At 42.1% G+C, this 18,784-nt stretch overlaps 1 protein-coding gene across 3 annotated transcripts in view; it reads left to right on the top strand.

Moving 5' to 3' along the window:
* The window catches only part of LOC122713518 (disheveled-associated activator of morphogenesis 1), a 47,593-nt gene that overhangs the window by 25,982 nt on the left and 2,827 nt on the right, over window positions 1–18,784 (top strand). For 2 of the 3 annotated variants that reach the window (XM_043934074.1, XM_043934073.1), the window contains exons 2-8: window positions 7,799–7,906; window positions 16,051–16,359; window positions 16,441–16,665; window positions 16,753–17,350; window positions 17,426–17,700; window positions 17,788–18,120; window positions 18,217–18,692. In XM_043934074.1, the coding sequence (XP_043790009.1) occupies window positions 7,865–7,906; window positions 16,051–16,359; window positions 16,441–16,665; window positions 16,753–17,350; window positions 17,426–17,700; window positions 17,788–18,120; window positions 18,217–18,692 (2,258 nt within the window). In that variant the 5' untranslated portion in view covers window positions 7,799–7,864. Of the gene's footprint in view, window positions 1–6,741; window positions 6,987–7,798; window positions 7,907–16,050; window positions 16,360–16,440; window positions 16,666–16,752; window positions 17,351–17,425; window positions 17,701–17,787; window positions 18,121–18,216; window positions 18,693–18,784 lie in introns of those variants that run through there. The other variant, XM_043934075.1, reaches the window with a different exon arrangement.

Raw genomic sequence — 18,784 nt, 5'->3', positions numbered from 1 at the left:
AGGTACGGTGCGTATAACTTCTTCGTTGTATCAACGTCCCCCCCCCCCGTTGAATATGCTACGATTATGTCTAATTAAATCCCGTGAAACGTTAACTAATTAACGTTAAATAGCCTCGAGCGTTCATCGAACGAAAATTTACATTCGTTAAAGCGACGTGGAAAAGAAGAGAGAGAGAGAGAGAGAGAGGTAGAGAGAGGGAGAGAGAGAGAGAGAGACTTTCGTCAAGCTACATTCTCCATGCATCCGAGACTTTAATTAAAACTTATACGAGCAGATGGAGGGGAGAAAAAAAACGGAATTAGCTGCTTTGAACGGTTCCTCGCACTAGTCGCTGATTTTCACGGGCGTCCATTCGTATCCAGGCGCAAAGAATTTTGCATCGAGCCTTTGTCCTTCTTCAATGTCTTCTCGATCTCCTCCCATATCTGATTAGGATGGTTCTAATAAAAAACAAAAATCGCGATATTCACGATGAAAACATCGAAATAGTTTTCAAAAGAAGCATAGATTATATTTTTGGTAAAAATTTAACTTTTCGATAAATCGTTCTTCTTTTCGATGTATGAATATATACATATATGAAATACCGTATTGACTCGTTAATTTCAAATACGTATCTTCATATATAGAGTATGAAACGTGTGTAGCAATGGTTGAAAAATAGTTGATTCGTCTTCCTCCTGTTGGAACAGATATTTCTTTCCTTCCTCTCTCTCTCTCTCTCTCTCTCTCTCTCTCTCTCTTCGACGCGGACTCTCACCAAAGATATTCGGCGAGTGAAACTTTTTGGGCGCCCTTCTCTTATCGATTCGAACCGGTCGATGCGTTGCGTTCCATATCCGGAGTGCGAGTATCGCAATCATTCAGCATAGCAGAAGAATAGAATCCCTCCTTGCTCCTCCTCACTTTCTCCCCTCCCCTCCCCTTTCCCTGTTTCGCGCACCGATACTTCTCAAACTGGCCAGAACTTCTCTGCTCAGAAACGGGAACGATCCGATTCCTGTTTTTACTTCTTCCTGAAGAGAAACGGAATTCTCTTGAGTTGCGTGTTTATACCATCAAAGGGAAGCCAGTTTGGATTCCTAGACGGAATTCGGTTTAGCACGGTAAATAGTCTAAATCGTAACGCAAGGAATTCCTTGAGTTTCCGCCCATGGAAACCGAGTCAGGCACACCGAGTATCGATTTTCTTGTTATCCGTTATAGCTGTACGTTCACTTTTATGAGCTTGCAGTGGAGAGGGGGAAAAAGAAAAAAAAAAGAAACGTTCGAGAGAATAAAACGGCGGATGAAAAGAACTCGCTCCTTTGTTATTTGACATCGAAATGCCAATTAATTTGAAACTTGTTGGCTGGATAACGCGTTCACGTCGCGTTCTTGGAAACGCGGTTGGAACGGGAGAAATGAGCATTTCGAAAACCAAGTTTCACATGCAAATCCCCCACGAAAATATCGTATTACGAATCTGTAAACATGTTTTTCTCACTCCTTGGTTGGCTGGATTCAAATTTTGAAATCGGAGAAACATTTTTTCCCCCCCTCACCGACCGTCGAACCTGTTAAACATATGCCACGCTCCTTCCTTTCTGGTTTATTCTCTTTCCAACCACAAATCGTTAGATTTATGTTCTTTTCTAGGGGAGTGGAAAGCTCGTCTCTGGATTTTCCTTTTCGTCTAAAATCTTTTAAAAAAAAAAAACACCTCGTTGAAATTGGAACGAAGCGAAAGAAGAAATCGATGCAAGAAAGTTAAAAATCCTTTCAAGACTCTTCGCTTCGATCAATTATATTATTTTTATCTTTGGAAAATTCAATATTTGCGATAAAAAATAATATTCGAGATATTAGATCTAATCGACGATATTTGTCCATCGGTGATGATCAAAACCGTCCATTGATATCTCTGTCCATCCGTAACTGTTGAATAATTGTTACAAAATTGTTGCACAACGCGAAAATAACGAGACCAAGAAGAGACGAAGATATCTCGTATCTCGATTAAACGTTATTTCAGTTCTCCTTTTGTGAAAACGTGCACCCGATACACGAGCTGTGCATCGAACGGATCGAGAGTAATCGCGTGCAGCCTGTCTAATGACGCCGTTCGCAATTAACATTCTCGAATGATGCACGAGGCAATCTACAATGACAAATTACGCGAGAGTGTTTAACGTCGAAATCTTTGATGGCCGGAGATCGTGAAGTATAGCTATCAAGTTCTGATAACCGGTACCGGTGAGATTCGACATGATGCTCGCTTTTTCCTTTCTCTCTCTCTCTCTCTCTCTCTCTCTCTCTCTTCCTTCCTTCGTTCACTTCAATTCGGTTAACTCTTAAATCGGGATTCAAAATTGTCCGGATTCTCTTCTTCTCTCTCTTCAAGTTTTTCGACGTGGATAAATAGAATAGTTGGACGATTCGATAACTTTCTACAGAAGATCGTACGATATAACGATGAAGGAACACGATCAGAGGTAACATCAAGTTTCGTTTCGAAAGACGCATCGAAATTGACAGCGGATAGAAGTTTCCTTCGAGGAACAATTACTCCATTAATGAGAGCCCGATTTAAGAAGCTTCGATCGATTGGAAAGATCAATTCGATTAATAGAAATTTATTAAATCTCCATCGATATCCCCCAGTTTCGTTTCCAGCGAAGCGAAAGCTCGGCGTAAAGCTACTTTCCAAGAAGGGTATCGTAATCGCTACAACGCAACGTGCAAACGTTGACATCTGCCTGCCTGTTGTTTTCCACACGGATAAATTGCCCTTTTAATTCCGACCAGACACCAATGCGCGTATAGCAATTCTGCTGCGAGCCAAGCAGATCCTATCCATTTAATACTTCGATTCGTAGCTGCTCTCACATCGTTGCTCTATACATCTCGTTCTATCTAAATATAAATCAAGGCAAATGAAACGGCTCGCGCCACTGCCGACGCCGATCGAAATTAGAATCTCCATTCCGCCGAGAGTTTCTCTTCTAAGGTTAATGTCATAATTGCGCACGCACGATGCATAATCGAAAGGCATGCCTCGATCGCCTGCTTTCTTCGACCACTCTTGAGCCTCCATCTCTTGAGAAATCTCTCTCGGTGAACGACGCACAGATTTCGATCGACCATTCGACGTAACCGCGCAACAATTAATCTTCGATAATGTTTCTCATTGATAGCCGATTAATGGATGTAATCTCGTTAATATTGTATCGAGATGGTATCGATCCAATTTTCACTACTCACGAGTGTCTCGAGAGTGAGACGGACTCAACGAAGCATTTGCCCGTGTATCATTTATATATCGTATATATATGAAAATTCCTGTTTGAATTCCGCGAATTCCATCGCGTGTTCTCCGCGCACATGGATCCCACTTCAACGGAAACCTGATGTATTTCTGGAAGAGATCAAAGAAGCGAGGGAAAAGAGGGAATATATCCATGGAATTTGTACGTCTTTGTAATAACCGGTATCGTGATTGAACGCAATTTTACAGACACTGACACACATTCCTTCACATTGTGCATAACTGTACATCCTTCGATCCGTTTAGAAGGCAGTTTTGCGTTTTTTTTTTTTTTTTTTTTTTTCTAAGTTATTAGATGATCCGGGATAAAGAGATGGCAGTTGAACGGCTCAACGAGCGCCGATCTTTTTTATATGGATGTTTTTTTTACTCGGAGAAACTAAGAAAACTGTCACAACCATCTAGTTTCGATTCCCTTTAACGAAATTACGTAGAAGAACGATCATATCTCTCTTCCATTCATATGAATAATGTGGCGTTTAAAAGGATGAGATTAATTAAAATTTCGTTGGAATAAAAGCCGATCCTATTTCTGGAATCTATTAATCGTTAATATTAATCAACGTAAGTATATTTTGTTTTTCATGTAAATTTATCAACGTGACGTTATCAACGTGCAAAGTGTAAAATTGTTCGAAATTTTCTAAGCTCGTGAAGTACGAATAATTCATAAGTTAATGAAAAATAGGGTATAGGATATAGAATAGCGTGATTATTTTTACACGTTGATAACGTCGCGATAAACTTGTAAAACAAAATATACTTACGTTGATTAATATACGAATAAATTCTAGAAATAGGATCGAGTTTTACTCGAACGAAGTTTTAATTATCATTTTAATTATTCATCCTTTTAAGCGTAACAATATTATTAGATAAATGCAAGAGATACACGATCGTTCTTTTTTACAATTTCATTAAAGAAATTATCCAATGTTCATTTCAATCAACTTTTTCTACGTCAACTATACTTTTTAAGATATTTATACTAATATTTCGAGAGTTGTTTCTTGCTTTAAAGAATCGTTTCAGATAAATTTCAAACCATAAAATCACATCATCATTTCTCGCTTCAATCGATATCTTTTTATATATATATATATATTCTTGATTTAAAGAAGAAAAAAAAATGTCATGGATGTGCCCTCGTTTCACCGACTCCTGCCAACGATCGTATCGTCACATCTCGTGTCGCGTGTGTCGATTCACCACGCGAAAGTTCACCTGTGCCCCGCGAGGCCTCGTTTCACGCGGAGGCGACGACGATCATCGACAGAACCCGCGCTTTCGAGCCGATTTTTATCGAGGATACGACGGAGAAAATCTTCCCTCCCGCCCGTTCCAAGATTTCTCGCTTCGTTCCGCCGATTAACGAAGCGGAGAATTAATCGTCGCCTTTCAAATGCCATCATTTGATCGAGTTCAATCGTTCGATTTTCCTTCCATCCTCCCAATCCTCCTCCTCTTCCCTTCCCACTTCGTGACTTTGAGATTTGCTTTCCTTAGAAATGACGGTTGCAAAATGCGTTGCAAAACCGTTCACGCGATTATGCAAACGAATCTCTTATATTATTATTCGATTGATCGAGAAAGTCTGTCGATAAATTCCGTTTTCATCATCGATTTCGATAATTTCGTTTCGATCTCAACTGAAACTCACCGTATATAAGCTGCTAAATCAAAAATTCATTTCAATCGTGCTTCTTCAGACATTTTATGCGATTATTACAAATAAGGAAAATATTAATCGAGAATTTAGTACAACTTTTTTTTAAACATGAATTTAAAAGAGAAAATTTAGAAATTTGGAAAAACACGGGATCTATTACCCAAAATGAGATTACGATAGTAAAATTACCATCGAATAGAATATTCTTATTTACCTAACAATAACAATATGAGAATCGCTGCTCGGCCTGTATTTACAATTGCGAATCTGCAACCTGTGACGGGCTGTATCGTGTCCCGACGTGTCACGAGGAAGCGATTAAGGTATTCGTAGATTAAATCGTGCAGCCTTGTCGATACTGTTTACTACCGTGTCCCATAAACACTTGCGTTCGAGGAACCATTCATTTAGCGAAGAATTCCATTTCGATACGTGTTCATGGCAACGAGTCTTCCCTAAACGGACAGACAACGTACAGGTTAGTTCCTATTCTCTTCGATCGATCTACGTTACGGTTGTATCAAATTTCCAACTTCGAAAACAAAACGATACACGGAAGGATGATGTCCGTCGCCATCCTATACGAAAGAAGATCCGACACGATACATTTATACACGCAACGAAACGAAACGAATGATCAGAAATTCGCACGTAACGTTGGACGCATCGTTCGCGCAACTCGTGAACGATTGCGAACGACAGTTATGTGTATACAACATTCTCGTTACGCCAACAGGCTCGAGCTAACGGCTCATAGAGAAGGTTACAATTACCCCGGGGCAACAGCTGCTCCGCGAGATAAAGGGAACGACACTGTCCCCGGTTAACGTGGAAACGTGACACGCAGACGCGCGTGAATTAATGGAGGAAAATTAGCCAGTGTCTGATCTTTATGTTTTGTGAAGAGAAAGGTGTTAAGGTGTGGACCTTCGTATTAATTTTTAGAAGACGAATGGAGAGAGTGGAGGGTGATATGAATTTTCTCTTTCATGCACGATTCCTGGAAATTAAGATCACAAATTTTACTTTTCTCGTTACCATCGTAGGTGTAAATAATTGAATATTCGAATCTCAAAGATTTTACAGGATGAAATTCTTTAATATCAGATAATTTTTTTTGTCAAATTGAAATTGAAAGTTATTCTTCGATAGAACGAAAATTACGCTACGAAAAATTCGGAAAATTTGAAGCGATTCCAATTCGAGCAATTTTGAATTGGAAATAGGTATCGAATCATTAACGACCTTCGAATAATTAATCCCTCGTGATTCCGACACTCTCTCTGTTGATATTTTCCCAATGTCTGGGACTCACAGTTTCGCCAGGACGAACAGTTGGCGCGGAGATAACGCACCCGCGATAACGATGCACCATCTGTTGAAAACCGTCTAGCATTATCGGGAATATCGATAATCATTCCTATCTCTCGTTATTGTAACGTTTTAGAAAGAAAGAAAAAAAAAAAAAAAGAAAAGAAAAAAACACGAGACAGACGAACGTAGCACAAAGAAGGATTCCAATAGTCCCGATTTTAAAACGATCGTTTATCGATTCTTGTTGAAAGAATCGCACGCAACACGACCATGCATACCTGCGCGATAATCCACTGTCAGAAATTACCGGCGCATTTTATTTTTTCTAAGCGGGGCGATAAGAAATTTGACGGCACGATAAGAGAGACTGCGCTGGGTCGACCTCGTTGTCGACTCCGAGCCTCTTCGGCTCGTCGACAGCCAAGAGGCCAGTCTCGCGAGTTCGCGCTTCGAGAACGTGCAAAAGTGAAATTCGAACGGATAATTGCGCTCTTGATCGCGATCGGCAGGAGGAATCGATTCCTTCGATTCCTCTCTTTTTATTTTTTTTTTTTTCTTTTTTTTTTTCACGTTTTGGTGACCCGTTTTGTTTACCTCAAAGGGAGAAAGATTCGCATGACGGAGCAGCATGACGAGGCCATCGAATCCTGTCCGGAATCCGGACAGGATGGAAGATGGTCGAAATTCTTTGCGGTAGGTGAAGATCGGTGAAGTGAATCTAAAAATTGTAATAATAAAATTCACATGCGAGTAGTAGGATGAAAGATAATAAAATTTTATGCGAAACGTTTGACAATGCGTATAAATGAAAATTTTATTGAAAAATCGATATGCAGGAAATTGTGACGATTTAAATTCGCGATTGTGCCGGAAATTTATCGAGGAGGAGATTTGCGACGCAAATCCAATTGTTTCTACAAAAATTAAGCTAAAAAAGTATTAAAGTATTACACTGAGAATGATGAGTATAGAAATTATTTCTATTAGAATTCAATATTTTGAGGGGCATTGAAACAAGGAATAATTGCTTCTTACTGACCTCGATGAATTTATCTCTCGATTATATAATTTCGTCAAGACGAAAATAATTTTATTTATGTTATTTATCACTTTCTCTGCGAATTATTTTATATGAATTATTTTATAGGAGATAAAATGAATTTTTTCGAATAACGCGAATGACAAACCGGCACCGTTACGACACTGCCACACAAAGGCAACGTTACGTTCTATCTTCGTAACAAGTTGTTCTACCTGTTCCTTTTTATAATGCGTGATACCGTAGGAATTCATATTGGACAAAAGCGAGTGAAAGGCGAGTGCGTGAATTTTCCTTTCCAGAGACATCCCCGCGCTTCTCCCCGATGATCGAGTCGCTCATATTCCGCATTTTTCCAACTCGATTTCCAATGGAATTCCTCTGGATTCGAATGTCTATCGATTCATTCAGGGATCGCGAGACATCACGATTCGATTAAGTGATCGGAATGTTTTCTGGCTTGCAGAGGATTCCGAGCTGTCCAGTGAAGAGTCCACAGCCCTTGAAGGAATTTGTGGGTCGCTGTCAGACGATGCCATCGCGAGTGAAAAAGTCCTTCTGCGGTTGCCTTCAGGTAAGAATGAGAATTGCTTCGATTAGAAACTCCAAGTCTAACTTTGCTGCAATTACAAATCGCTACATAATTTGTCCAGCTGAAACGATCGAGCAAAAACGAGGATCGAATAATTATTCGAATAAACTTTTATTTCATTTTTTTTCTTTCTCTTTTCTCTTCACGTTCCTTCACCCGAAAATTAATTTATTTCCGGAAGTAAATACTCATCTCTCGTTTCTAATAATTATTCGTTCCTTTCGTTCGCAAACAAAATATTCAAAAAAAATATTCAATAACGTATTAAATAAAAAAAGAAATAACAAGTCACGTTCCACGTTTGATGTTTACTCGACGGAATACGTATCATCGATAACAACTCTCCTTCGACGGCACAATCTCCGCGGCAAATCCTTCCTTAATCCTCCTTTAATCATTCCGCAAACATTCTCAACTTTATATCCTCAAATAAACAAAAAAAAAAAAAAAAAAAAAAAGAAAAGAAAAAAGGAACATAATTCACCGGTTGAATGATAACAATTAGCGGAATTGTATCGATGGTAGATTTCGCGTTTACCTTAAACGCTTTGCCTCCGCCTTTCCGCATTCTTCGTTCGCTCGAATCGGTCGAACGGAGGATCGATCGCCGCCGCGAAACCACTTGTGCGACACGAGATCGTCATTGGGAAGTGGTTACGTAACTCAAGGTGGGATATGGTATAAACTAAGAACGAGGGAGGGCCGCATTTTTCTCCGCGTTGAGATGAGGCGACGAGGAGGAAGATTCGGATGGATCAGCTTTACTTCTTTGAACGAGAGGAGGGAGAGATGACGCCATGTTGAATTATCGTGGAAGGCGCGCACACCCATAAACGCAAAGCATTCCGGGATGACATCTGCAATGCAAAAGGCGGCGCGCGTGCACTCGTGTCGAGATTCCTGGAGACTCTTCGATCCCGAAAGGGAATCTCGGTGTTGCTCGTAATTGCGCTCCCCGAGATTTCTAACTCGTTGAAGGAGAGACCGGTCACTTTCTTCGCTCGCCATAAGAAGCCAACTTGCGATCGAGATAGGCGTAATTGGATTAATCGGGAATTTTTGGGGAGGGGAGGACGCGACGGAGGTGAAAATCGAATCGAAAGCGTTGAAGATTGAGTCATTAGAGCGGTTTATCATCAGCCTTCCTAACTTCCTGGTCTCTCGTTACGAGCGCGTGCCCGTGCAATTATTGCGGGAATTATAAATTGGTCACGATCTCTTCTGAACCAGAATGCCGCCGGAAGTGGCGCTAAGAACAATACGCTGGAACGATTCTTGGCGTTGCTTGACGCGCGTTCAACTTTTTGCTCGCTAAAAGTGGCCTTGCACGATTCTCTCGAACTGTAGCCTATTGTATTCCTTTTTTCTTCTTATTTTTTTTTTTCACCAAAGATGCCTTGCCACAGGGGATACTCTCTTCTTTAAAGATTATCGACAATTAAAATTACGCGAAAAGAAGAAGGACGAGTGTCGAGTTTTTAGACGGCTCGCCTTATACGAATTCCGCGTAGTCATGCGATTGTGGAGGCTCGCATGTTCACTTCTTCAAAATAGTGGATTCCTTTTTCGATGATTCCTACCGATTCCCGATAAGCCGTAGCGGCAAATGGCTTGTTGTAAATCTGAGAAGAAGAAGAAGAAGAAGAAGAAGAAGAAGAAGAAGAAGAAGAAGAAGAAGAGTAGAAGGAGAAGGAGGAAGAAAAATAAGTTCCAATAAATCTTGGCACCAACAGCTTCAACTGAAATCAAAGCGATATATTATTCCGTCTCCGTTAAGCGATAAATAATTCAATGGCTATCGCGGGGCGTGTACGAAAAAGATGCGAATGGTGCTCGAAATACCGCGAACCAAGAGATCGCATTGTCACGGATCGTTGCATCCTCCTCATACAAATTATCCACGGGGGTCTTTGACTGCGTGACCCGTGACGATACGGATGTCCACCCCGTATACGGATAGGGGTCGAGAAAATCCGGCTTCCTTCTCAGAATCGATGAAGCTCGAAGGTGATCATCTTCCAACACGCTTGCACGCGCTATTAAAAAGTGCATCCGAGGTATTACGAACGTGATTACCTTTGCGTGACGGGATGGCCACGCGATGTTTTATGATGAGAGACGTCTTCTTGCTCGAGGTACGAAGGAAGAGAAGAATCCGGAGAAGATACAACAATGGCGTACAACAATTACGTTTAGTCACTTTTCAAGAAAAATTGAATTGAACTCGGCTTGGAGTTCGCATAAACCACCATAATAAAAAATAACCCGAACGATGACAGCCAACATCGATGATTAACGATCCAACGTTCGTTCATTTCGTTTCATCTTATCGCACTCTTCGATTAAACGTCGGCGGAATATCCTTTGAACCTCGATCCCCAGCGATCCCCAGAAACGATAAAGCGATCGACTGTCGCGCGATAAATCGGCTCGTAATTCGCGTTCTCGATCATAAAATTGACCATCTCATCCGATCGTTCCACCGGTTCCCTTCTTCCTAGGAATTCACATTGTGGATAAAATATACATACGAAAGAAGCTTGCTTAGTTCCAAGCCACTAGACCAGAAAGACTCAGCTTGGAATCAACTTCTTCTTCTTCTTCGATTCTTCCATATCGGCGCATCCACCTTCGGCAAACCTTTCTTTCTTTCGCGAACCTCGGGACGAGACCAGCGTCAATTCCACGGAATCGAATTAAAGAAAAAGAAGAAGAAGAAGAAGAAGGAAAAAAAAAAAAAAAGGAAACACCGTATATACCGTGTACTTCCACGAGGAATCCATCTCGATTCCCATCCAGTCGTCCTTGAGCGAATCCTATGACCCGTAGGATTCCATTATGCCGATCAACCCTAGCGCTGCGGGGCGTGTCCGGCGAGGAAAAGGGGAGGGTGATACACCTTGGTCGAACATAATCGCGTTTCCACCATCCTCTAAGGATCTTCGCAGTTCTTCTTTTTCTTTTTTTCTTTTCTTTTCCATCGGCAGATCTGTCGAACTCGGAGGCAGAGATCCGATGGAATGCACCCATAGATGGTAGCAAGAGCGGCTCGCTCGCTCGAAAGTCCGCGAACGATCGGTATCGCGTGTGAGACTCGTGGAACACGGCGTTCTTTACGTGTTTCGCGGCGACGCTTTCAATTATCTACGATGCTTTACGGAATTTATATGCGGTTCCCGTGCTGTTCGAAGCGAAAGAAAACGATCGAGATTTTTCGCTATCGAGCTTGCTCCCGTTTGCGCCTATCTAGGAGACGCTTTCGTCTCCCTCTTTTATCGTCCCGGTTTGTTCGATCGGTGCTATCTTAGGACGAGCAAGTAGAAGGCAGGGAAAGAAAACGTATATGCGTTTTCGCGTCTTAAAATTTTCTTGGAAATGTTGATCGTGTGTAATATTAAATTCAATATTAAATTATATTCAATCAATGCGTCTTAATTATAAATCTTCTTGTTATTTTCGTAACGCCTGATAAAATTGTACCTTATTTAGGACCTTATTAGGACGTTATTAGAGGACGAGCAAGTAGACAGAATATGCGTTTTCGCGTCCAAAAATTTTCTACTGGAAATGTTGATGTGCATCTCACAGAGAGGGAAAGTTATGTCTTCAATATTAAATTATATTCAGTCAATGTGTTAATTAATTGTTATCTTCTTGTTATTTCGTAACGTCTGATAAAATTGTACCTTATTTACGAGTTGTATTATTTTCTTTCTGTCTTTCTTATTACGCCATCGTACCACGCCTTCTATAAAGTAAGTAAATAACTGTACAGTTATCCTCATACACCATACATATCCTGTTTTTAATTAAGCGAGAAAGCAGTAAAATGTTCCAAGGGATTAAACTTCTCCCCTCGCGGTAATTTCATTGCCGAGAAACTTCTTTCTTCGCGCTTTACAAAACGGAAACCGAGCCGAGCAATTTTCTCGGGAATCTTACAAGTTTTCGAGTTGTAGAAAGTCGATGGAAAATTTTCTCGGGCACGATATCTCTCGCCGGAATCTCTTCGAGGTCCCGCTTTTTCGATTTTACGACGGTTAAATTATCCCTCTAAGCAACCCCATTCCGCTTTAGTTTAGTTGGGAATTTCTCGTTCGAGAATTCGAGAGAGGATTGTTTGTCCCGCGATGTACACAAGCAGCTCGTAAAGAGGCGGAAGAGAGTTTGACAAGAAATTTAGTTCGCGGAATCTATTCCTCTCTGGAACGAGAAAAGAGAAAAAGGAAGAAAGAAAGAGAAGAAGGAGAAAAAGAATTATGCTAATGCCGGCGAGTTTGACGCGATCACGTTCCAGAGAATTTCTTGCCAGTGCTTCTGAACCACTTCAACCGCGTTCATTGCGGATCCAACCGACGCTCGCGAACAAGCATATGTACCATCCCTATGTAGAGAAATACCGACGTTGTTTCCCATCGTCCATCTGTTCCACTCTAAGCCCTCGCAATTTCTTCTCTCGATGCATAGAATAGAACACGGGCGTAATGACTTTCTTTCCCGAACGAAATTACTTCAACGATCCATTTTTGTCGAAATCTATTTGGTATTCTTGCACCTCGGCTCTCGATCCCCTCCCCTCCCCCGTGGCCCCTTATCGTATCGATAATTTCATTCGATACTCTTCTTCTCTGGACAATGAGCAATTTATTCCTCCACTATCGAAAAATGTGCCCATTCACGATCAAACGGGTTTCTAGCGAGTCAATAGCCGTTGGAACTTGACAGAGTGTAGGCAATATGTCATATTTGCAAGTCTCATTGCGCTTAATATGTTTCCGTTACTATGTTGACAACCTACCCGGCGCTGCGCCCACGCGAGCGTGGGTGTTCTCAAACCTGAAACGATCCGCGCGAGAAATACTTATTAGGTGGTCCGAAGAATTCGATTTTTAGACGAATAAGGAATCTTTCGTATTTTTTTTTTTTTTTTTTTTAATTTATATTTCTCCTTATTCTTTTTTCGTAATCACGATTTTTTTTTTTTCGTTTCACAAAACGTTTTCAACTATTATGCAATGAATGCATGAAACCTAAAAAAAAAAAAAAAAAAAAAAAAAAATTGTATTTTATCTTTCTTATTTTTAGAACATTACAACAGAATAGGAATAGAAGTTAATCTAAGAACACGTAGAGAGATAAGTTTCAAGATTATACGTATGTAAATTCCACACACATGTATATTCATTGACTTTCATTCCTCTTGACGTAATCAAACATCTGTCTGTACGAAATGAACGTTCCAAATAACTTTAATGTACGCATATTTTATTTCTAATCGACGGGAGGCATCGTATCGAGGCACGTGTTACGTAAAAAAAAAAAAAAAAAAAAAAAAAAAAAAAAGGAGAAAAAGAAGCCTCTCCAAACAATCTCGACAGCAACGCGGTTACACTCGATTTATAATTGATTCGAGACGGGGCGAGATGTTAAAATTCCAAGGTTCCATCTAAGGTTAGATCCTTGAAAATTGCAAGGAAAATTATCGTCGAAACGAGTTTGTGGCACGAACGTGTGCACAACTCGATATTTCGCTTTCGTTCCGTATAGGCCGATTACGAATAAATCGCATCGCGTGCAACCGATGAATAACATGGTTGCAGTAAATCGGGTCACTTTATACAGTTAACATAACGTTGCTTCCGAGATCTTGCCTTGGATTACGCCTGTTATCAAGCCGCAACAGAGACGTAGATGGAGAAAAGGAAAAAAAAAAAAAGAGAGAGAAAGAAAAAAATATGCATATGAAACTGTAGTAAACGAAACGGTATTCAGTGGTTGTTCGCATCACGCATCACGCGGCTTCAACTTGTGTTTTTTTTACCTATATAAAATGCTCAATGTGTGTAATTTCCACGTCGAACGTTATATTATTTGTATAATTGGGAATCCAAATAATGGGAGTCCAAAGTCGAGTTTGCTGTTTTTTTTTTTTTTTTTTTAGCGATCAATTTTCAGGTCAACTCGGGTAAATGACTGTACTAGAATTTTATCTTATCTTAATTTTGCATACTCGATAATTGTCACAACGCTTGTCCAACTTTTCTAAATAACTTCTGATATTAATTTTCCAAACAATACTGGTATAATAATAATTTTCTTCTTCCCTGAAAAAATGAAAAAAAGACGAATATTTCTCTTTTTTTCCTTTTCATACAATCCGTTGGCGCGTGTAATAAAGGAATAAAAGTTTATCCCCGTGGAACATGGTGTTTTCCCCGCGGTTCCCATGCAATAAATCCAATCACGTGTGAACACCGCGCGAGTCGCTTAGGAGAAACCTTATCCTAGTGGTAGATTGCCTCCTCGATTCTTGGCCGAGGATCTATCCGCGTTATTTACGCGACAGATTCGTCACGGAGGATAGACTTTCGTCCTGCGTGGAACGTGGCCGTTCCAGAGAAAGAGGCACGGGGAGGAAGGGGAGGAGGAGAGGCTAGCCGCGTAAAACCTCGCGAATCCAGCTCCAAACTGGCTGACCTCCTTCGCCTTTTTCTACTGGGGCTCACGTGTGCGTGCCGGGAGGCCGGTCGCGTGTCACGCTTTATCGCGTCTCCTCTTGTTTCGCGTTCACGTGCTGGCCTCGCGCGTGAACGCGCCGCGAGCGTTAACCTGGAACGAATTTCAGAGATGCTGGCTCTCTTCGAGGAGAAGTATCGAGGAGAAATTTCGTGTACGCTGATCCCTGGATAATTCTTAAATTCTTCCGTTTTCCTTTTTCTTTTTCTTTTTCTTTTTCTGTTTCGCGTTATTTTCTATATTCCACGTCATTTTACGTTAATTAACTAAAGAACGAGTAAAATATTTGTATATTTTCTTTGTCTCGATATTATCTCGATATTACTTTACGGATGAATGTATACATTGAGAGAAGAGAATAAGGTATCGAGCGATCGGAATTACGATGGTTAGGTAAGTATTTATCTTGAGTCGTACACCAATGCGGAACTGGGTATGCAAACAACGGCGTGGATAGTCCTATGACGCGCTCGTCAATACGCTATCAAAGCTGTTAAGATTTCTCAGTTACTCGCATCGGATATTATCTCGACACAATTCTTCCTATCGCCTCGGTTCGATGATAACAGGCAAGCAATTATAGATCGAGAGATCGCCGTCGCGTAAGCTGAAAACTCGCACAAAGTTGCACGGCTAATGATAGATATTCCAAACGGCGTGCGCGTTTGTTGGGACGTAGGATGTTTGCGAAGAATAAATCGGCGGACCGGTACGTGAATAGGTAATTTCCTAGTCACGTGTGAAAGTACCTTAGGAATCCAGTGCCCGAGCCGGTCCCCTGACCTTTGCTGCCGCTGCTTCTGAGCCGAGCGAGAGAGAGAAAAAGAAAGAGAAAGAGAGAGAGAGAGAGAGAGAGAGAGAGAGAGGCCGAGGAGAATGGTACAGTGCGAGACATTGACGATCCTTTCGAGGATCGCGAATTCTAAAGTTGAACTTGAAGTTATTGAAATAAACCGTGTAATTTAATATGTTCATCGAATTCATCGAATTTTCAGGCTACTGCTACTTTCGTATCGCGATAAAAAAGTTTTTTTAATCGAAATTCAAATTGAACGAACGAGATGTCTTGCTCGATGATCGTCAATTGCACGCACTGTACACGTGTAAAGTTGGTTCGCTCTACGACCGGCCGACTCGAACGGATTTAATGCCGAGGCTCGTCTTCAATAAGGTCAAGACCTGGTTACATACCCTCGATCGTCTTCGTTCCCAATTGACTTTTCGCAGAAAATCGAAAATAAAGAGATGCTCGAGCGAAGCGAACTCGATTCGATTTTTTTCAAATCTTTTTCAACGTTTCCAACGACGATCGTTCAAGTAACATAACCCGTGAAATTCCCTCACGTTTAACGACGAACGAAGCAACAATCGTTTCCACGTTTTATTGCCTCTTTCATCATCATCACCATCATCATCATCATCATTTTCACCATCATCATCATCATCATCATCATCATCATCATCCTCCTCATAACAGCCTCTTCTCGTATCCCGCAAAGAAAGAAAGACAAAAAAAAAAAAAAGAAAAGAAAAAAAACAAGCCCGCAGAAAAATCCGAATGATTATCCGCGAAAGCAATGGTTGAAAACACGGTTTTATTTGTTGGCCAGGATGACGAGCCACCGGAAATCACGTATTGCGTTGTGGAGCACACGGGTACGCTCACGCTTCAAGCGATGACGCCCACCCTGCCGATGCCCGCCGAGGAGGAATTGAACAAGATGTTCCTCGAATTGGTGGACGAGTTGGACCTGACCCAGGCCAATCGGCAGGCGGTTCTGGCACTTCCGGCCAACAAAAAGTGGCAGATATACTGCTCCAGAAAAGGCAACGGCACGCTGGAGAACGGCGGGCTCAGGACCACCGATCTGAGCGGGGATCCGGAAGATTACATCAACAGGCTGAGGACGATAGCTAGCGTGAGTAGAAAGCAAATATATATATCGATCGTTTTATGGATATGAATTTCACTTGTATTTATTGTAATTATTAATTTTCAGAGTCCTTTTCCGGAAGAGGGCGAGGAAGTGTCTAACCAAATGCGGCAGACCGAAGCCCTGAAGACCGCTCTGAGAACGCAGCCCCATAGTTTTGTCCTCAGATTCATAGAGCTGGATGGATTGAACGCTCTGTTGCAAGTTCTTGGAACAATGGACGCGGAAGCAGCGAACAGCAATCTGCACACGAGCGTGATAGGATGTTTGAAGGCGTTGATGAATAATTCGGTGATGAAACCGGCGACGATCTATCCTCGGTTCTTGTCCCTTGCGGAAGAATTTTAGGTTTTCTAATCGTATAAAACTGGTTTACAGAACGGAAGAGCGCACGTATTGGCCCACCCTACCGCCATTAACACGATATCTCAGTCGCTGGCGACTGAAAACATTAAGACGAAGATATCCGTGTTGGAAATTCTGGGCGCAGTGTGCCTGGTCCCAGGTGGTCATCGGAAGGTCCTCGAAGCAATGCTCCATTTCCAGCAGTATCACTCGGAAAGAACGCGTTTCCAAAGTATTATAAACGACTTGGACAAGAATTTCGGCATCTACAAGGACAATCTGTCTCTAAAAACAGCAATTATGTCGTTCATCAATGCGGTGCTGAATTATGGGCCAGGTCAGGTGACGTTGGAGTTTAGGCTGCACCTGAGATACGAGTTGCTGATGCTTGGTATACAGCCGATCATCGAGAAGCTGAGGAAGTACGAGAACGAGACGTTGGACAGACATCTGGATTTCTTCGAGATGGTGAGGAACGAGGACGAGAAAGAGTTGGCCAGGAAGTTCGAGAAGGAGCACGTGGACACGAAGAGCGCCACGGCGATGTTCGATCTGTTGAGAAGGAAGCTCAGCCACACTGCGGCGTATCCTCACCTATTGAGTCTTCTCGAACATTGCCTTTTATTGCCTCGTGAGACATCTTCGTACTCTTAGAAAGAAAGAGGGAGAGAGAGAGAGAGAATTTAATTCACGGTTTTGTTTTCAGTCGATTATGGCTCTCATCCTCAACACTGGCTGTTGTTCGACCGGATCGTGCAACAGATCGTTCTTCAGTCGGAGGGTAACGACACAGGTGTGACGAGGAATCCCGATGTGGCGCCGATCGAGATCAACGTGAAGGAGATCGTCCACCTGCTCGCTAAGGAAGAAGAACTCGTCGCGGCTAGGAAGAAGGCCGAGGAGTTGGAGCGAGAAAACTCGGACATGTCGACAAGATTGGCCAAGAAGGAACAGGAGTTGGATCTGAGAACGCAGGAGAAAGTAATTATCGCTCGTTGTCTTGCCCAAATCGAGATGGTGGTTCACCGCTCTTCTTCTCATCCGCGACGCCGATTCCTGACTTTCTAGGAAGACATCGAGGCCAGCTTGGCGAGGGTGAAAGAACGGCTCGAGAAAGAGACGTCGATGCACATAGAGACCAAGCAGAGGATCTCGGAATTGCAAGACAACCTCGAGACCCTGTCACGCCAGATAAACAACGAAAAATCGGAGAGGAAGAGGTTGGAGCAATTGGTGGCCTCTGGCAGTTTACCGGACGATGCCAAAGCGACCATTAAGATCGTGGAGGACGAGGTTCTGGAGAAAGTCGAGGCCAAGCCAATGCCACCGCCACCTCCACCCCCACCCTTGGCACCTCCGCCACCTCCTTGCCTGATGCCCGCAGCTCCCCCTCCAATGAAGGTAAGGCCAATCTTTATCCTCTTATTAGAATTATCAATTATCTCGATTTTTCGATATCGGCTCGAGCAACGTCCAGATAATATCCAACGTGTCCAGGTGGAGATAATCAAGAACGTTCCTCAACCGAGCAACCCTCTCAAGTCCTTCAATTGGTCCAAGATTCCCGAGCAGAAGTTGCAGGGCACCATATGGTCGGAACTCGACGACACGAAACTGTACAACGTCATGGATCTGGAGTCGATCGACAAAATCTTCTGTGCTTATCAAAAGAACGGAGTGTCCGCGGAGGGTTCGATCGAGGATCTGCGAACCTTAGGCAAGAACAAGAAGACAATGTCGGTCATCGATTCGAGGAGGGCTCAAAATTGTACGATCTTGTTGTCGAAATTGAAAATGTCCGACAACGAAATCACAAGAACGATCCTCTCCATGGACCAGCAGAATATTCTGCACATAGACATGGTCGAACAACTGTTGAAATATATTCCATCGTCGGAAGAGGCTGCTCTCTTGGACATGCATCAGAAAGAGCTTCAAAGCAGGGCTGATTGTTTCCTGTACCAAATATCCAAGTACGTATCTCCTCCTCCGATAGATTCTTCTCTCCTCCGCATAGATAACAGAGTTTTTGTCGACGAATGGCAAATATTTGATCGAAAATCGA

Source organism: Apis laboriosa, unplaced genomic scaffold, assembly GCF_014066325.1.
Source record: "Apis laboriosa isolate Shangri-la unplaced genomic scaffold, ASM1406632v1 scaffold23_cov150, whole genome shotgun sequence".
In the NCBI taxonomy this organism is placed as follows: Eukaryota; Metazoa; Arthropoda; class Insecta; order Hymenoptera; family Apidae; genus Apis; species Apis laboriosa.
This window is presented reverse-complemented; position numbering and strand designations above follow the sequence as displayed.